The sequence below is a fragment of the Pseudorca crassidens genome, chromosome 1 (genome assembly GCF_039906515.1).
Source record: "Pseudorca crassidens isolate mPseCra1 chromosome 1, mPseCra1.hap1, whole genome shotgun sequence".
NCBI classification, from domain to species: domain Eukaryota; kingdom Metazoa; phylum Chordata; class Mammalia; order Artiodactyla; family Delphinidae; genus Pseudorca; species Pseudorca crassidens.
In genome coordinates this window covers 115384581-115404513 of record NC_090296.1, presented here as the reverse complement: position 1 = coordinate 115404513, position 19933 = coordinate 115384581, and the positions used below count along the sequence as shown (strand labels likewise).

At 37.3% G+C, this 19933-nt stretch overlaps 1 protein-coding gene across 1 annotated transcript in view; it reads right to left on the bottom strand.

Annotated features, from left to right (window-relative positions):
* The window catches only part of IQCH (IQ motif containing H), a 209916-nt gene that overhangs the window by 139133 nt on the left and 50850 nt on the right, over positions 1-19933 (bottom strand). The window contains exon 5 of the mRNA XM_067751661.1: positions 3915-4035. Coding sequence (XP_067607762.1) covers positions 3915-4035 — 121 coding nt within the window. The remainder of the gene's footprint in view (positions 1-3914; positions 4036-19933) is intronic.

Genomic DNA, 19933 nt, shown 5'->3' with positions numbered 1-19933 from the left:
ACTCCATATTAATGGCTGATAAGTTAGTCCTTGTTGGTGGCTACGACTGAGATTTTGGTGAGTTTTGTAAATGGATCTTACAGAGATCTATTCCCTATCGAGTGAGAGACAATAGAGAATATGGTTTGTAGACTTCTGTTTGTCTATGTGTGTATTTTGAGCTAAATTCAACTAGGAATTTCATACCCACAAGGAAGGAGACTAACTTTTTGCTATCTGGACCATTACATTTTTGTGTTTCTGTGTTTATTTTTCGTTTGTGGCTGAAATTGTAGGATTGAAGCTATAAACTCTCTCTGATCTGTAATTCAGAAAGCCCTTTATTTCTCATTGTGAACGTAGAATGTTTTCCTGTCTCCAGATGGTATTAATAAATTAGATTGTAAAGTCTCAAATTAAAGGAGCTGTGTTCTGATTGACTTACAGAGAGAAATGAGCACTTACAGGAATTGAATATTCCTAAAATTCCCAGAAAATAAGGAAATTGAACTTCTACTACTTTAGATGAGCTCCCTCTCACCTCGCGAATTCAGAAACTCTGACTGAGCCTCCTTACTTTTCATGGCAATATGGGTTATCTGCATAGTTTCAATAAGAAACTTTTCTTCTTTTATTAAGATATAATTGAAAAAACTGCTTATGCAACCAAGAACTTGCCTGGAATTTCATATTTAAGAATGATGTTATTAGTCAGGTATAATAAGTTACATTTAAAGAACTAAGCTTGACTTTATGGAACCAAATGCTTCCAAAGCCCTCCCAGAAAAACTGGCCTGATACATGGCTTACAGGACTTCCATCCTTACAGGTGGAAAGGAATGTCATTTCCCAACAGGTCCAAGAAGCTTAGGATATTTGGAGCATCTCTAGAGGAGAGGAATGTACCCAAATTTATAGGTTCTGTAGTTGAAATATGGTAGACAGAGTTTCTTGGGCTTGATTTTCTAACCTCAGTATAACAAGTAATAGAGGATTTAAAAACTTCAATCTGAGATTCCTTATGAAAACTTCCAACAGAGCAAACTTAAGATGGCCTATGTGGTGATTAACATTCTTGCTGCACCTATGTAAATTATCAGGCCAAACCTAATGAGACCAGCCTTATTTTGTGAATAATTTTTTTAGATCATTTTCTATCAAAAATGGGGGAAGATTATAAGAAAATTTTTTTTATGTTTTAGAATAAGCAAAAGAGATTACTGGATACCTTTTCAATGGAATGCATTCAGGAACTATCTGAACCTAGTCTTTGACTAGGCTATTTTACAATTCTGTAGAGATTAAAGTTAACTTGTGGGGAAAAAACTGATAATAATGCAAATAATTCATATCTATAGACATGAAAAAAAATTCTGTCTGGTGAAGGGACATTCCTTCTTTCCATAGAAATGTCAATTTTCCATCTATTTGCAAATTTATTTCAATTTTCCTGATCTACAAAGATATGTTCTTTGGATTCTCCTTCAGACCAGTTGTGACAGCTTACAAATTCTCTCCTTTAACTGATGAGTTAAGTAAATAAAATCTTTGACACGTGTTCATTTGTAAGAGAGTCAGGATTTTACCTGTTTTTGAAAATCATCCCTTAACACCTTTGTCTCATTTCATTTTCAAACCTCTCTCACTTTCCTGTTGACTAGATTAGGAATTAGAAATTCATTCATTGTGTCAGTCATTCAACCAATATTTAAGCGCCTGTTATAATATCCCCACTCAGGAAATATTCTGGAGAGTGGGGATTCAATGGTGAACCAGACAGACCTCATGGAGCCTTTAGGGGTGGAGAAGACATTAAATAAATTCACAAATAAATATACAATTACAAACTGTGATCATCTATAAAGGAAAAAGACAGATGCTTGAGGAAATGACTTCTACAGGCAGAGGTAAAAGCACTTGTGAAGGCCTGATGTGAAAAAGTGCTTGGCCTGATAAGGAAGAGAGAGAAGTCCCATGTGGCTGGAGCACAGAGAAAGCAGAATGAGATGAGAATGGAAGGGAGGCCAGGTCAGGCATGCCTTGTTTATAGAGTTTAGAGTTTATTCTAAGATCAGAGAGCAACTTGCCCACTGTCACACAGAGCCTAAACGGAACATTTTTATTATGAGACTTATATTCTTAACCATTGTGGAGGGGTTGGGGGAGCTTTCTTCTTTGGATTTAGCAAGGTAATTCAAGAAGAAGTAGAGAAGTTTGCCCTGCATTTTCCAAAACTATTCTCTCTTCTGGATGTTGTTCATCTTTCACCACATGCTGGACTTGTGTAGGTCTGGGGTGACTTAAATGACAGTTCAGAGCATCAGGACATGTAAAAGTCTGGACACTCTATCTACATTTGTGTGGCTTGTGCTTTCCTGGTGTTCATATTACCTTGCACAGTACCAGACATATGGCAAGTACTCAATAAATGTGTTGTTAATTGGTTAATTAATTACAAATATTATGGTAGGCCATGTGTTCTCTGGCAGATAATTGAGGGATGAAAATACGATGTTTTTCTGGACCAAGTTGCCGTGGCTCTAGATTTACCTTTGTTTTGCAGCAATTTTTTATTGTGTCTATCGCTAAAGCAAGTATAGATTGATTGATTGATTCATTCATTCATTATTTTATTCATCTTAATTTGACCCAGGAAGAATGTAAGTGTTTCTAAAGCAAGAAGTAGAAACTCTGCTGAAGTTTTCCCAGGGAGTAAACATTATGTAAACCAACTAAAAGCATGTGTCACAAAGATTTCTAAACAACAATGATTTGTAACTAGGAAAGTAATTGTTACAGTTGCAGGAAATTTAATCAATTAAGAGACTTATAATGATGCAGGGCTGTGTTGAGTTTTGCTGTACCCCACCACTGACTGGGTCAGCAGATAGAGGATACAGGAGCTACAAGATGGGGGACTTTAAATCTTCAGGTACCAGAAGAGCCCTGGGGAACCAACTTTAGATCCAAAATACTCCAGACAACAGTTAGAAAGTGAGATAGAAATAATTAAAGATCATCTCACTTGCTCATATTTGAGGTACAAAAGGTGATCCACTTAATTCTTTAGGGGGACTTCCCTGGTGGTGCAGTGGATAAGACTCCACACTCCCAATGCAGGGGGCCTGGGTTCGATCCCTGGTCAGGGAACTAGATCCATGTGCATGCTGCAACTAAGAGTTTACATGCCACAACTAAGGAGCCCTGGAGCTGCAACTAAGGAGCCCACCTGTCATAACTAAGACCTGGTGCAACCAAAAAAAAAAAAAAAAAAAAGAATTCTTTAACATGTCAGCCAATTAAGTATCAGGGAGAAGTAAAGAGGGTTACACTTGTGACACTCAGTCCTTAGTCATTTGCTTACTCTTTCATTTGCTTATTCATTCAACCAACAATTTAATATCTACAAAATGCTAGATATGGTTCTAAGCACTGGGGATACTGAGATAAAGATGACACGACCTTTTGCTTAAAAAACAAGAAATCCACTGGTTTCACAAACTCTGGCATTTCGACTAAGACATGCATAGTTTAAATGGTAATTGCATTAATTCTGCCTTCATATTTTTGCATAATAGTATATTGAAATAAGTTTTTAAATGCTATCGGAAAAGCATCAGAAACTATCTGCTCAGAAGCTTGAAAAATTATAATAATATCACTTAAACAAAATAATAATTTTAATGTGTAATAACATCAACATCTAAATCAATAGTAAATCTATAGGATCATGGATTTTAGAGGTGGGAAGGGACTCTAGTCCAACCTTCTGATTTACAGAGAAGGAAACTCAGGCTACAGTGAGGACTTGACTTGTCTGAAGTCATCTTGGAGAATTAGTGGCTGAATCCAAATTCAAACTCAGGCCCCCAGTCCCACCTCAGTGCTCTTTCCCTATGTTCCTAAACATATAAAATGGTTATGGAATCACTAACCTTTATTGGCATCCACTTGTAAGACTGGCACAGGGGTGAAATAGGGATTCGTGCGATGAGAAGCTGGCAGAACCGTGAGGTTGGATATGGTGGACCCTTTTATTAACTTCTGAGCCTTCACCTAAATGATCAAAAATTTGTTTTCAGCAGACATTTTTTGCCTTCAAAATGAGCACAGTTTTCTTCTTGTAAACAATAAATAAGATTATGAATCGTTTCATTAAGTTTTAATAAAGTAGCAATATCAGCTCCAATTTTATTGCTGATGAGTACCCTGTGCTGTTGTCTACTGTAAGGAGTTTGTGTAATTTAAAATAGTTAATTAAATCCAATTAACATGTTGTGATTTCCACTATGCAAAGTCAGTATAGTAGTTAATAAAGGAACTATTAAGATTTTGTTCAATTTTAATGACTACAATATAAAAGTGCTAAATCTTGACAGGAGGCTTTGAACACAGCAAAGTTTTATACAGGCAGATTTTCTAGGAAATACATATTAGAGTTTTGAGGATAAAGAAAAACTGGGAGAATGTAAAGATAAATCTATCAGTCAACATTAACAGGTTAAGGATAAACTCTCAGCATACTCTTGCAGATCTTAGAAATGGTTAAAGACATGATGTCTAGATCACTTACAGTAGATATTACTTTTCCTAAAGTCATTACATGCTTTTATTATAGTTATGAAATATGAACTGTTTCTATTAAATGGTTTCTAGATTTTGAAGATTATAGGTATTGCAAATAAATCACATTTAATTGTAGAGCCCAAGCACATTATTTTACCTTTATTATAGGAGGTTATGAATTACCTGGGCCCTCTCAGCAAGGAAGATGCAACTGTTTGGTATTTATAGACTGTTTTAAATTTTCCAGTTGTTTTCCAAACATTAATTAATTTGCACAACTTCCAAGGGAACTAGGTAACGGTTTGCTAATAAAGAGCCAAGTCAGAAAGCTTAGTAGATTTGTCTCAGGTCACGTAGAGTACTAGATATGCAAAGATGATTCAATTTGAAGATTAATCTGATTCTGCATTAGTGAAACTTGCCATTGGACTCAGTTGTAGTACATCTTATTGTTCATCAAGGTCATGATGACCTTAAGGAAAAAGAAAGGGAAAGTTTCATCAAGACTCTGGGGAGAAAATCACTTTGCAAAATAAATATCTACTGGCTGAGAAATGTCTGTGAACAAAGTTATTTTAGGGCCATACTGCCAGGATGTGGTACTTAAGGGAAACTATAAGCAACTACCATCCTATGGACACCAAAACCTTTGGCGATGTTTGGTGAGGACAGTTTAAAATGACTACAAATAGGATTTTTAACAGGAAAGAGCAGACTGTTAATGCAATCGGTTTCCTTCCAGGCGAGTGGGAAGAGAAGAGGTCAGTGCTCTGGGTCTCGCCTTGATGAGAGTGTGTATGCGCATTGTGTGACTATGGAACTTCTGTCTTGCTGATGCACCTTGGTCTCCTTTCCTCATCCTCAGCTCTCCTTTCCCCACCTCACCTCCAGAGAGGAGTAGTTTCCAGGAGCTCCTCCTAACCAGGGAGGCTGAGATAATCACCCAGTGTACTGTGCTCCAGACATGGCGCAGGCATAGCTGAGGACACTCAGTATCAAAAATGGAAGGGTCTCCAGTTATCTGATTGATCTCAGGGTCAGAGAGGCAAAGGTAAATCGAAGGAAGAAAGATTCCACTTAAATAAAATTGTCAAGTACTGTGAAAGTGTAAAATATAGTTTTGGCAGTTTCGGGGCTTACAGCATCATTTATCTGGATTTTCTGAAAGCCTTTGACAAAGTACACCTGACAACCTGCTCTTGAGAGCTAAAGTAGCAGGATCTGACATCAAACACAATGTAAAGTGTGACACAAAGATGAGGGTGGAAGGCAGATGATGTTCGGATTCTCTCAGGCAGTCAGCACATTCATAACACTGGTTTCTTTAATTCTTTACATTGCATAAATCTCAACAATGTAAAAGCCAGACCCAAGGTCTAGGGCTGTGCTGAAAAGGCAGTGAGGTGTGTGTGTGTGTGTGTGTGTGTGTGTGTGTGTGTGTGTGTGTGTGTGTGTGTAGGGGGCATGGAGGGGTGACATCCTGGCGAGTTTACATTTCTGCATATGCTTGGTTGGAAGAAGGACGGTAACAACCTTCAGCGTTTACTGAGCATTTACTATATAACACTAACTTTAATACAATAAGCATTAAATTTCATGAGCAATGGAAAATCTAAGAGCTATGAGAGTGCAGAAGAGGTAGTAATTAACTCTGCCTGCTGGTATTGCAGAAGGCTTTGCAATGACTCTCAACCCTGGCTGTATATTAGCATCACTCAGGGAGCTTTTTAAAAATACTGCTGCCTGGGTCCCAACCCTGGGCAATTAAATCAGAATAGCTGTGCTGGGGCCTGGGCCTCGGTATTTTTATAAAGCTCCCTAGGTGATTCTGCTGTGCAGCCAAGGTTGAGATGTACTGCAGTCAGTGATACTTAAATTATGTCTTAAAAGAAGCACTGAATTATATCCCATAGAGAAGAGGATGCAATTGTAGGTAGAAAGAATGGTGGCGGCAAAGCAAAATAGCATACAAATGCATGAAGATCTCATTGAAGATGAAGGGCTCTGTGTGGCTGGAGTATGTTGTGTGTATCAGGAGGATAAGGTGGGGGATGAGACTGGAAAGGTAGGTTTAGATTAATGCAAATTAAAGAAACCGGCTTTATGAATATGCTGATTGCCTAACAGAAGTCGAGTATCATCTGCTTCTGGCTTCTCTCTCTCTCTCTCTCTTTTTTTTAAAAAAATAAATAATTAATTAATTTTTGGCTGCGTTGGGTCTTCGTTGCTACGCAAGGGCTTTCTCTAGTTGCGGCGAGCAGGGGCTACTCTTGGTTGCGCTGCTCAGGCTTCTCATTGCGGTGGCTTCTCTTGTTGTGGAACATGGGCTCTAGGCACGTGGGCTTCAGTAGTTGTGGCATGTGGGCTCAGTAGTTGTGGCTCACAGGCTCAGAGCATAGGCTCAGTAGTTGTGGCGCACGGGCTTAGTTGCTCCGCAGCATGTGGGATCTTCCCGGACCGGGGCTCAAACCCGTGTCCCCTGCACTGGCAGGCGGATTCTTAACCACTGCACCACCAGGGAAGTCCCCTGGATTCTCTTTTATCTCATGCTTTATATTTTATGTTGAATCATGCTTTTTGGTTTGTATACTACTAATGAAAGAATCATATTCTAAACAGCAATGTCCCTCATATCTGGTACTTATTACTGTTTCCAAAACTATAATTCAGAACTTTATCACTTTATGCCAAAATCCTCTATAATAGCTTAAAATTTCTTCAATATTTAAAAAATATATAAAAGCTTAAAGAAGAAAACAGCAATCATATTCCTGTCAGCCAGAATTAATTATTGTGAATATCTTGGTATATTTGCTTCCAGTGTTTTCAAATAGAAAAATCATTCTATTTTATTCTTCTGGTAATAATGATATATGCTCATTATAAAGATTCCAAATAATGCGGAAAAACACAGAGATGAAAGTTTAAGAAACCATACCAAATATCATTAGGTGATTCACTATCCCTGACGTCTTTGGAGTGATTGATCTATTGTTTTGTAAAAGTAGGACTTATATTATTAAACTTAATTTGACATGAATTTAATAGGAAGGGAAAAGGCTGAATTAAATCCAGCAAATTGGGACTTCCCTGGCGGTCCAGTGGTTAAGACTTCGCCTTCCAATACAGGGGGTGTGGGTCCGATCCCTGGTCGGGAGCTAAGATCCCACATGCCTGGTGGCCAAAAAACCAAAACAGAAGCAATATTGTAAAAAATTCAATAAAGACTTTAAAACCACATCAAAAAGATAAAAAATAAAATAAACCCAACAAATCATTAAGCCTCAAATAAATATTTCTTTACCACAAGATTCCTGTGAATTAAAAAAATTCCTTTGCATGGGTTGGCAAATTTTTTCTTAAAGGGCCAGAGAGTAAAAATTTTAAGCTGTCTCAGTCTATTTTTATAGCTGGAAAGTAGCATAAACAATATGGAAACAAATGGGTGAAGCTGTGTTCCAATGAAACTTTACTTACAAAAACAGGTGGTTCACCCTCAGGCAGTGATTTGTGGACCCCTGCTCCATTGTTAAATAAAGGCAATTATGAAAAACATTTAGGTTTTTTTTCATCACATGTTTTTATTTTGGATAACATATCCCAGCTTCAAAAGATGGCGAACATTAGAACTTTCTTGCTACTCCCATCTCCTCTGCCTCACCTCCCAATTTTGTATTATATTATTTTTACATTGTCCAAATTTATAATATTCACATTCTCTTTTGAAACCATCATTGCTATGATTGTTTGGTATTAGTTCTACATGTGAATGGATCCAGTGCTCATCAACAGTCCTTCTGTCAGGGCTTCTTTATGCTTGAGTTCTTTATTTTGGTGGATTATTAAATTGCCTGGCATTGGTTATCAAGCAGTTCTTTCCAACAAGTGTTCATGGGTATTTTACTTCCCTGAACCTTTATACTTGAATTACACCCTGGGCCATCTTATCTTAAAACTCTGTAGACCACACCATTGTCTTCCACAAAGAATATAATGAAATTGGATGCCAGCCTGATTTTTTACCCCTTGTAGGTGATTTTTCTTTCTGCCTGGATGTCTGAAGCATTCTCTGCCTTTCAAGTTCAAGTGTTTAACTAGGAAATACCTTTATATTAAATATTCTAAATCAAAATTTCCTGGGATTCAATGTTTTCTTTCCACCTGCAGATTCAGTTCTTTCTTCACTTCCGGAATGTGCTCTTAAATTACAGCATTAGATACATCTTCTCTTTCATTTGCTGGGTTCTCTCTGTGAGGGACATCAAGTGTCCTTAAATGTTGGCTCATCTTTATCTTTCATAGTGTGGTTCCTAACTATTCGTTCTCTCCTGGTTCCTTTTAGAATAGAACACTGAGTTTTAGCTGAGCACATGGCTATCCAGTTAAAGACCACATTTCCCAGTGTCCCCTGTGGCTAAATGGAGACGTGAAGCCAATAAGATGTGGCAGAAGTGATACGTATAACCTCTGTGGCATCTCCTTAGAGTGCTTGCCCTGGACTATTTTTATCCTTCCTACAGACTGAAACGTGGGTGTGTAAAGGAGCCAGCTTCAACCATTGAAATGAAAATGTCCTATAACCACAGGAATGAGGAGGTGATGGAGCATCAAGATAGAAGGAACCATATTTTGGATGACCTCCTGGAGGAGATCCTGCCAGACTGGGACTTCTTACCTGTGGACTCTTTTGTGAGTGAGAAGAAACTAATTTATTTAAGGCATTATATTTTTGGATTTCTTTGTTACAGCAGCTTAGCTGGTAACAAACTAATATGCATATCTGTTAACTTCTAATTAATCTCCTTTATTTTTTCCTCTGCATTTACTGTGCTTACAGTCTTTTCTCTATGTCAATATTTCAGTATTCAGCAGTATCTGTTCTGTTCTTTCTATTTATAGTTTACTTATTAGTTCCATAAAGTATTTTGGTATTCAATTTATTTCCTTATGTCTGCAACCTCCCTTTTTATCTCATTCTGCTATTTTATCATCTCATGGTTGAGCTCTAGTTTTACTTAATTTATGCTTCTATCAAGCTGTGCTACAATGTGAAGAAATTGTGAGAAAATTCCTTCTGTTCCTTGAGTTAGGTTTTTTCCTAGATTAGGCTTTGTCTTTTGCAGCCCATGATTCTCCCTCCCTCCTCAGCTCTTTTTGTTTTGTTAGCTGTGGGTGAAATACTGACATGTATGTAATAGATCATTAGTGACTGTGTCATTTCTTTTCCCCTTGTACATACTTGGGCAGCTATGTACAGACATTCTACTTGCTCTGATATAGTATCTCCTCCCCCATTGTCTGGTACCAATGTGTTTTCTCTCCCAACATCTGAAAACTGTATTCTGGATTTTCACCACCTTTCTGTGACCTGAGGGCATAGGTGGGAGAAGCCTCTGTTTTAGGACATACGCGGTTTTTGTTAAAATATGTAGACGCCCCTCCGTCTCCTGAGATTTTGATGAACGTATTGTATCAGGGTTTGCTCTACCCAATTGAGGATGAAACCATCCCTCCCTACCCCCACCCCCAGGGCTTTGGAACATTTTGGTGGGATCCTGAAGTAGTCACTTCTTTCAGGAAGAATCAGACACATTATTTACTTTAATTTCACTTGTTTCTTCCAAGTTCCCTTGTCAGAAGAGAAAAAAGATAAGAATGCCGCTTGGTGGTCTTCTCTCCATATTTTGTAGTATTTCTGAGAATCCCAATATTTTGAGAATTTACCAGTAGTATTTCTAAGGACTGGGGAGGGGTTAGGCTTGGAGCTGTGCTGCACCCTCTAACTCTGCTCCAGAATCTCCTGCTTGGTGAATTTAAGAAATTGTGCACAACCTTCAGGGCCATATTCAGCAACCCTGTCCCAGCACTCCTCCTCATCTGTTGGACGGGGAAACTAAAACTCAGGGAAAATGGCTGGAGCACATGTCTAATCTGCCTTTTAGTTCAGAAGCACAACTAAAATGCATGTCACTGTTTCGTGGCCCAGTGCTTTTTACTATATTTTCTTGCTTCCTGAGTTCTTGAAACTTTAGAGCAAAACACAGCTCAGGTCATCAGCTTTACTACATCCTCATAGTAAAGCTCTACCACTCCGTGTCCTCTCTCACTCCTTTCCAAGTGCCATTTAACTTAGATACAGTAGGAGTCTCAGTTTCTCTCAGACTAGGGATTACCAGTATTCTTGGAGCCTGGAGAGGCTTCTGTAGCAGAAAAGCAAGAACCCTGAGCTTGGAGCACTGGATTTGAGTCCCAGCTCTGCCATTTAATTAGCAATGTAGGGGTGGGGGTGGGAGGGGGGGTAAGTCATTTATCTTCTCTGAGTCTCAGTTCTATCTTCTGTAAAATAGGGATATTCTTATCTACAGGGCAGCTGAATTTTATGTAAAGGATTTGTTCCTGGAGGCATTTCATAATTGTAAACCACATAATTCAAGACAGCTAGACAAAGAATGGCAGATATATGGCAAAGACTGCTGGTGGACCTTCAGTGTGCTACTTAGCCAGAAACTACATTTCCCAGGCCCTATGGTAGCTTCCTGTGTCTTTGTGACAAGTTCTGGCCAGCAGTATAGGAATTGTAGTGATTCTACCAGTTGGAATACAGACAAGATGGTGGGAGTGTAGCAGCCATCTTAGATCACAAGATAGAAAATGGCCTGTTCAGGAGGATAGAGCAGTAAAATGGTAAGTGTGTGGGTACCTGGCATTGTAGAGCTGCTGTGTCAGCCATAAACTGCTCTGCTCAAACTGTGACATGAGAAAACATTAATTATTGTCACATTTAATCTACTGGGTTTTTTAAATATAAATTTATTTATTTATGGCTGCGTTGGGTGTTTGTTGCTGCGCACGGACTTTCTCTAGTTGCAGCGAGCGGGGGCTACTCTTTGTTGCGGTGAGCGGGCTTCTCATTGCAGTGGCTTCTCTTGTTGTGGAGCACGGGCCCTAGGCATGCAGGCTTCAGTAGTTGTGGCATGCGGGCTCAGTAGTTGTGGAGCACAGGCTTAGTTGCTCCAGGGCATGTGGGATGTTCCCAGACCAGGGCTCAAACCCATGTCCCCTGCACTGGCAGGCAGACTCCCAACTACTGCGCCATCAGGGAAGCCCCTAATCTACTGTTATGTGTTACACTTGCTAAACTCATATTCTAAATAACACAGGATATTTTTATTTACTCAAGTGGTGCCTTCCTGTGGAAACTTAAGCTTAAATATATCTTAAATTCACTCAGATTGATCCAGCTTTGAAAGAAAATGAAATTTTATTGTTTTTTAAATTGGGGGGCATTTGAATTATTTCAAACTTTGTGTATAAAGCAAGAATTATTTTACATCATGGTATTTCAAGTTTATATAATTCAATTTAACAAAAAATTCATCATTACTGACCTTCCATAAGGCCATTGGTAGGAATTAATGTGTTAATATATGGAGATGCACACCATAAACTTTTTTTCCTACCAGAAACTGGGTTTTATTTTTGTTTCACATTTTATTGTAGTATAACTTTTTTTTAAAGGCACAAATCATAAAGTCATCAACTGATAAATTTTTACAAAGTGGACGCTGTGGGTCACCAGCCTCCAGAACAAGAGGTACAGCATTACAAGCACCCCAGGGGCCCCTCTCTTGCTCCTCCCAGTCACTACTATAACCCAAAGGTAACCACTATTCTGAATTCTGTTATCAGCTATTATTTTTTTCTGTTTGTGAACTTTACATAAATGGATTATTACAGTATGTATTCTTTTGTATCTGGCTTTTTTCTTTTAAAATTGGTGTGAGGTTTACCCATATTTTTATATATAGCAGTATGTTCACACTATGGACTTTTAAGTATTGATTTTGAGTTATAAATTATATTTATAGCTATAACCATTAAGACTTGAGCCTGCAACCTCCCACTTTTTTTGCATTGCTTATGATGTTCCTTCTGGAATATTCTCTCTGTTTTTCTCAACTCTGGCTACTAAATTCCTGTCACCTTTTAACAATTGGCTTAAAGGTAACGTCCTCTAGGAAATTACCTCTGATCTCTTCCTCCTCTGAGTTCCTATAGCTTTTCTTTGTACTTTGCTTATTACATTTACAACATATATTTTAAGTATTTGTATAGTACCCTGGTGGCATTACATAATCCAGAACTCATTTAATTCTGTCTTATTTTCTCAACTGAAGAAGAAATAGAGCCATAAAAGTTTAAAAAAATATAACCAGTTAAGACTTATTGGAAAGTAGCAATTGACATAACCATATTAATAGCAAATATTTTTCATTTTGATAAAGATAGTATTATACAATGGCAAGACTAAAAAGTGACCTAGTTACAACTGTGATAATGATAGAGTAGCTTATTACAGACTAATCCTCCTGAAGATAACAATCATAAATTCTGGATAAAATATTTTTTAAAAAACCAACTATTTGAAGGTACTGAGATAAATTGAAAACAGGCAGAAGCTAGAAGGGAGTTGATGTTGAAAGAAGGGAACTGTAACAGTTGAGATTTATGTGTGTGTGACTTTGGTCCGAAAGTACTTCTCAGTCCATGAGATGCAAAGTGGCTATAATTTAGGAAGAAAGGCACAGTCTTACTGGCTAAGGAAGTAAGAGGATGAAGTTTAGGGCTGTCATAAAGGCTGAAAATGAAGGGGAATCCCAGAAAGGAGGAAGTTGCAAGGCAGGGATCCATAATTTGCAAATAAATAGCATGCAAATCCTTGGCTGACCTTTGAGCTACACATATATGGAAGAGATTCTAAGAAGCCCAGCAAAGATGCAACAGTTAACAATTTGAAAAAAACTGAGCAGAGATTCCAGCTGCTACCCACCAAGGGCAGAGTTTGGAATTTGAGTCTCGCCAAATTAATTGCCTGCTTGAACAAGAATTAACACATTCTAGAGCATGGTGACAGAATTCAGAGTCTATGCAACACGTAATTTATAATGTCCTCAACGCTATAATGTCCTCAATGCTAAGAAATAGGAAAATGTTATCCACACAAGAGAAATAGTCATCAATAGAAACAGACCCTGGAGGTGATGAACCAGTTTACTGCACAGATTATGGTGATGGTTTCACCACACTCATCAAGTTGTATACACTAAATATGTACAGATTTTGTATGTCAATCATGCCTTAATGAATTAGTTTTTAAAAAAAGAAAGATATCAAGATAATCCAGAGAGTAGAATTAGCAGATAAGGACTTTAAAGCTGTTATTACACATATTTTAAAAACCTTAAAGAAAAATATTATCATAATGAATTAACAGATGGAAAATCTTGGTTGAAAAATGAAAACTATAAAAAAAAGAACTAAAGGGAAATTTTAGAACTGAAAAGTAAAATGTCTGAAATGAAGAGCTTGTTGGATAGGCTTGACAGCAGTTCGGAGTGAGCAAAAGAAAGGGTAGCGAACTTGAAGAGAGATCAGTAGATGTTATCTAATCTAAAGAACAAAAAGAAAAAAATATTTAAAAAATGAATAGATCCTCAGTGACCTGTGAACAATATCATGTTGTATATTTTGTATGTAATTGAAGTCCCAGAAAGAGAGGAGAAAGAGAAATGTGGAGAAAAGTATTAAAGAAATAATGGCCAAAATGTTCCCCAGTTTTCTGGAAAACATAAACTTATAGATCCTAGAAGCTCAATGAATCTCAAGGAGCATAAAGACAAAGAAAACTGCACATGGACACATCATGATCAAACCCCTGGAGAACAAAGACAGAGAAAAACTTGAAAGTAGCCAGAAAAGAAAGAAAAACAAAAAGACGCGTTATATACAGGGAATCAATGATCTGAATGATTACTAACTTCTCATCAGAAACAATGGAACTTTAAAGCATTAATTAAAAAAACCCAAAACCTGGGAACTCAAAATTCTCTATAAAGGCAATGTAAAGACTTTTTTTTGGATAAAAGAAGACACATAAGCAGTATGTGTTACAAGAAATGCTTAAAAGAAGTTTTTTAGGCTGACAGAAAATGATGCAAGATGGAAACTCAGAACTCTATAGTAAATATAAAAGACTATATATTTTTCTCCTCTTAATTTCTCTTAAAGACAATTGACTGTTTAAGGCAAAAAAATACAACATATTGTGCAGTTTACAATACGTGTAAGTTACATGACAACAAAAGCACAAAGAATTGAGAGGTAAATAGAATTCTATAGTTTGCAAGTTCCTTACATTGTATGTGAACTGGTGCAATATTAACTCCAAGGAAACTCTAATAAGTTAAGGATGCATACTGTAATCCCTAGGGCAACCACTAAAAATAATACAAAGAGGTATAACCTAAAAGCCAATAAAACAGAATATTAAAATTTTTTTTTAAAAAAAATCACATAATCCTAAGTCAGGCAGGAAAGAAAGGGACAAAAAAGAGTTGGACAAAATAGAAAACAAGTAGAAAAATGGCCGTTCTAAATCAAATCATGTCAATACTTACATTAAATGGAAATGGACTAACTGTTAATTAAAAAACAGAGGTTAGCAGGCTGGATTTTCAAAACAAGATACAACTATAAGCTATCTATAAGAGATGGATTTTAGTTTTAAAGACACAGATTGAAGTAATAACAACAAAAAAGAGATTTATATATCATGTAAACAGTAAGTGAAAGAAGGAGTGGCTATATTAATATCAAAGTAGAATTTAAGACAAGGAGTATTATCAAAAAGAAAGAGGGATAAAAAGCTCAATTAGTTGAGAAAACATAAAAATCATAAACATGTATGCCTCTGATAACATTAACACAAAAAAATGGAATAAAAATGATTAAAACTAAAGAAAGAAATAGACAAATCTTTGATTAGAGTTGAAGATTTTTAAATTCCACCCTCAGTACGTTGTAGAACAAATAGATTTTAAGAATCATTAGGAATATAGAAGATCTTGGGAATTCCTTGGTGGTCCAGTGGTAGGACTCCATGCTGTCACTGCTGAGGGCCTGGGTTCAGTCCCCGGTTGGGGAACTAATATCCCACAAGCCACGTGGCACGGCCAAAAAAAAAAAAGTAAGGTCTTATCAACGTGGGTTTGATTACAGAAACTAAGTATTCTCTAAATAATGAAAAAAATATATAGAAAATCTTAGTATCACCAATAGCCATCCTGACCTAACTGATATTTATAGACCACTACAACCAACAATGGTGAGATATACATTCTTTTCAAGTGTACATGAAACATTCACTAAAATAAATTATATCCTGAGCCACAAAATAAGTCTCGATCAATTTCAAAAGATTTGAATCTTATAGAGTATATTCTTTGTCGCCAGTGGAATTAAATTAGAATTCAGTAAGAATGAGAAAACTGGGGCTTCCCTGGTGGCACAGTGGTTAAGAATCCACCTGCCAATGCAGGGGTCACGGGTTCGAGTCGGGGAAGATCCCACATGCCACGGAGCAACTAAGCCCCGTACACCACAACTACTGAGCCTGTGCTCTAGAGCCTGCGAGCCACAACTACTGAAGCCCGCGCACCTAGAGCCCATGCTCCACAACAAGAGAAGCCACCGCAATGAGAAGCCTGCGCACTGCAAGGAAGAGTAGCCCCCGCTCACCACGACTAGAGAAAGCCCACGTGCAGCAATGAAGACCCAACGCAGCCAAAAATAAAATTAATTAATTAAAAAAAAAAGAATGAGAAAACTAAAAATAAATTAAAAATCCCCAAATATGTGGAAATTTTTTTTTTTTTTTTTTTTTTTTTTGCGGTACGCGGGCCTCTCACTGTTGTGGCCTCTCCCGTTGTGGAGCACAGGCTCCGGCCATGGCTCACGGGCCCAGCCGCTCCGTGGCATGCGGGATCTTCCCGGACCGGGGCATGAACCCGTGTCCCCTGCATCGGCAGGCGGACCCTCAACCACTGCGCCACCAGGGAAGCCCAAATATGTGGAAATTTAACAACACACTCACAAGTCAAAGAAAAAAATCATTAGAGACATTTTGAACTGAATGATCATGAAAATGCAACATATCAAAATTTGTGAGATGCAGCTAAAAACACTGCTTAGAGGGAAACTTATCAGTCTAAATGCTTATTTTAGAAAATAAGAAAGGTCTAAAATCAATGATCTAAGATTCTATCTTAAAAAGCTTAAAAAAAGAGTAAAATAAACTCAAAATAAGTAAAAGGAAGAGAATAAAAAAGATAAGAGGAGAAATACATGAAATAGAAAACAAATAACAGAGAAAATCAACAAAGCCTAAAGTGATTCTTAGAAAAGATTAATAAAATTGATAAACCCCAGCAAGAATGATCAAGAAAAAGAGAAAGCATCAATTACCAATATCAGGAATAAGGAAGAAAGAGAAAAGAGAACAAGAGAGATAGGAAGAGAAAAAGAAAGAAAGAAGAAGGGAGGGAGGGAGGGAGGAAGAGAAAAGGCACCCACAGGGTCACCGTTCTCAGAACTGGAAAGGGTCTTAGGATAATAAAAGGGTAGTTAGTAGCAGAAGTGACCCTGGGATTGTGAACAGACTCAAAGAATGTGGTGAGTAGAGATGACCATGGAGGAGATGCCAAAAGAAATATTATTTGGAACACACAGAAGTCTGAGGTACAAACATCTGCACACCTCACAGGCCCTGAACAGTACATCACATTAAAAAAAAAAGTGGAGTTTGTTATGATGCCCCAAAGCCCCCAAGAAAATATTAAATCCCAGTAAAATGTGAACGAAGATGGAAAAAATGTAATGTTTTCTAAAAATTTTTCCATTAAAAATAGTTAAAATAAAATCCAGCCCTTAAGCAAAATTTCTCAAAGTTTGTTCCTTTGAATATGGTTCTATAGCTGTTCTGCAAAGAGGGTTCTGAGGAAATTTTGCTAACATTGCTAATGGCATCGGCCCCTCTCCTCCTAAAGATTCTTAATGTACATCAGCATGTTAGTGACTGCAGCTGGCCTAGTTGTATGAAAGTCAGCCTGTCTCTCTTTAACCTCATGGTCACCACTTTTACAGGACCACAAAACCCTCCTTTCATGGGATACCTATTAACATTCCAAGGAACCAGTATTCTTTGGAATACATATTGGAAAAAACTGATCAAAGGATTAAAACATAGCTAACAACAGTACTTGCTATAATTTGTTACTATTAGACCATTCTGCAAAGTTAAAACATAAGTGATAACTTGATTTTACATGAAACTTTTCTTTAAAGGAACTTGAAATACAATGGACTCAGGATTTTCTGATAGATTCAGACTGACAAAAATCTAACTATTTTTGGTTCTATTTTGTCTCTCTATAGTAGCATTAAGTGTAGCACTCCAATAGAAATTTTTAAAAACTGGAAGAGTAATCACTCCAGATTGAAAAAAATCTAGAAAAGTGAAAGAATAATAAAGTACTGGCATTTCACCTGCATGTTTATTACATCTCATACAAGAAAAAAAAATTGGGGGTTACTTATGCTTGTGATCTTTGCATAATGGTGAATATTAATACCACACCTTCACTCAAACATTGTCACAGGACATGGAAAGGAAAGCAACAGGAATACCTCTGCCTTCTATATAATTTTTTAATGTAAACCTAGGGCTATGTATTACAAATTGATGCTTACAATCTACTGTCTCACCCTTTACTAGCGACTACATGAGAGGCGATGAGTTTAAATGGTAGTCCTTTCAGTTAAGATCTAAGAAAGTCTTTGCGAGTAGTTTATTGTTTTTTGTAATTATTTTTGCTATTGATATTTATTCCCTTATTATAGAACAGTGTGTCAGTCTCTAGGCATTTTTGTTTAAATACTGGCTAGGGTCACAAGTGAAATGAAGTTTGGTCCTCATTTACCTCATACTAGCCGTTGGGTTGGCACGCAGCTGCAGAACTGCTGGGGCTCTTTTTATTTAATTTGGCATCCTTTCCTGAGCAGTATTGAGACTTTTAGTTCAATGACTCCACTGGGCTTTGCCATAATTTCTATGTTGTATCAGTAAAGTCTTCAGAAGAGATGCCTAAGCAAACCTGAAAGCAGGCTAGGAATGCCTCTAGTTCAGGTGTTTTTAAGTCAGTGAAGGAATTGACTCCCCAATACAAATTAAGTCCATTAAAAATTACAACAGTATTCATTTAGTAAAAAATCTGATTTTTAAAGTATATTAGATCAGCTTAATACCATGTGTGTGTGTTAAGAGTTTGTCCTTTTTGCACAGATTCTCTTGGAATAATTTTCCTAGACTCCGAATCAGACTGTCAAGAAAATACATGTCTAAATTTTGAGTTAGCCACATGTTAATTACATGACTTGGTCATATATCTTAACCTGTACAATCCTGAGAGTATTATGGGAATAATGATCTCTCTGACATGCTCTGAGTATGCAGTGATAACACATAAAAGTCACTACGACAGGGTCAGGTATATAATAGGTCGTCAATAAATGCTTCGTTAAATGTATTAATGGAAGATGAAGACATCAATGCCTTCTGTGAATTTTACTTCCACAGTCAGAAGAGAAAACAGTTTCACCTGGTCTGCTTTCCTGTATTACATGTCCTATGTTGATGGGCATACATGCCCGATATTCCTTTGGAACGGAGCCAAAGGAAAGAGATTTTGAGCGGAATCAGAATTATAGATTGTCAGAACTGGATGATATCTTAGAGATGATTTGATCCAGTGCCCCAAGTTTACAAATGAGCAAATTAAGTCCCAAAGAGTATAAGTGATTTGCCCAAAAATCACAGAGAAGTTAGTGACAAATCCAGGACTGGAGCCCAATGTAAACAGGGACTTTTCTTGTAATGGGGATTGTTAATATTGTATGAGGCTAACAGTGTTTTTAAAAATCTTCCTTTTCATCAAAAAGTCTACAAATAAAAAATGCTGGAGAGGGTATGGAGAAAAGGGAACCCTCCTACACTGTTGGGGAGAATGTACATTGTTGCAGCCATTATGGAGAACAGTATGGAGGTTCCTTAAAAAACTAAAAACAGAGTTACCATATGATCCAGCAATCCCACTCCTGGGCATATATCCAGAGAAAACCCTAATTCGATAAGATGCATGTACCCCAATGTTCATAGCAGCACTAGTTACAATAGCCAAGACATGGAAGCAACCTGAGTGTCCATCGACAGATGAATGCATAAAGAAAATGTGGTATACACACACACACACACACACACACACACACACACACATACACACACACATATATATACAATGGAATATTACTCAGCCATAAAAAAGAATGAAATAATGCCATTTGCAACAACATGGATGGACCTAGAAATTATCATACTAAATGATAAGTCAGACAGAGAAAGACAAATATCATATGGTATCACTTATATGTGGAATCTAAAAAAACGGTACAAATGAATTTATTTACAAAATAGAAACAGAATAGACATAGAAAA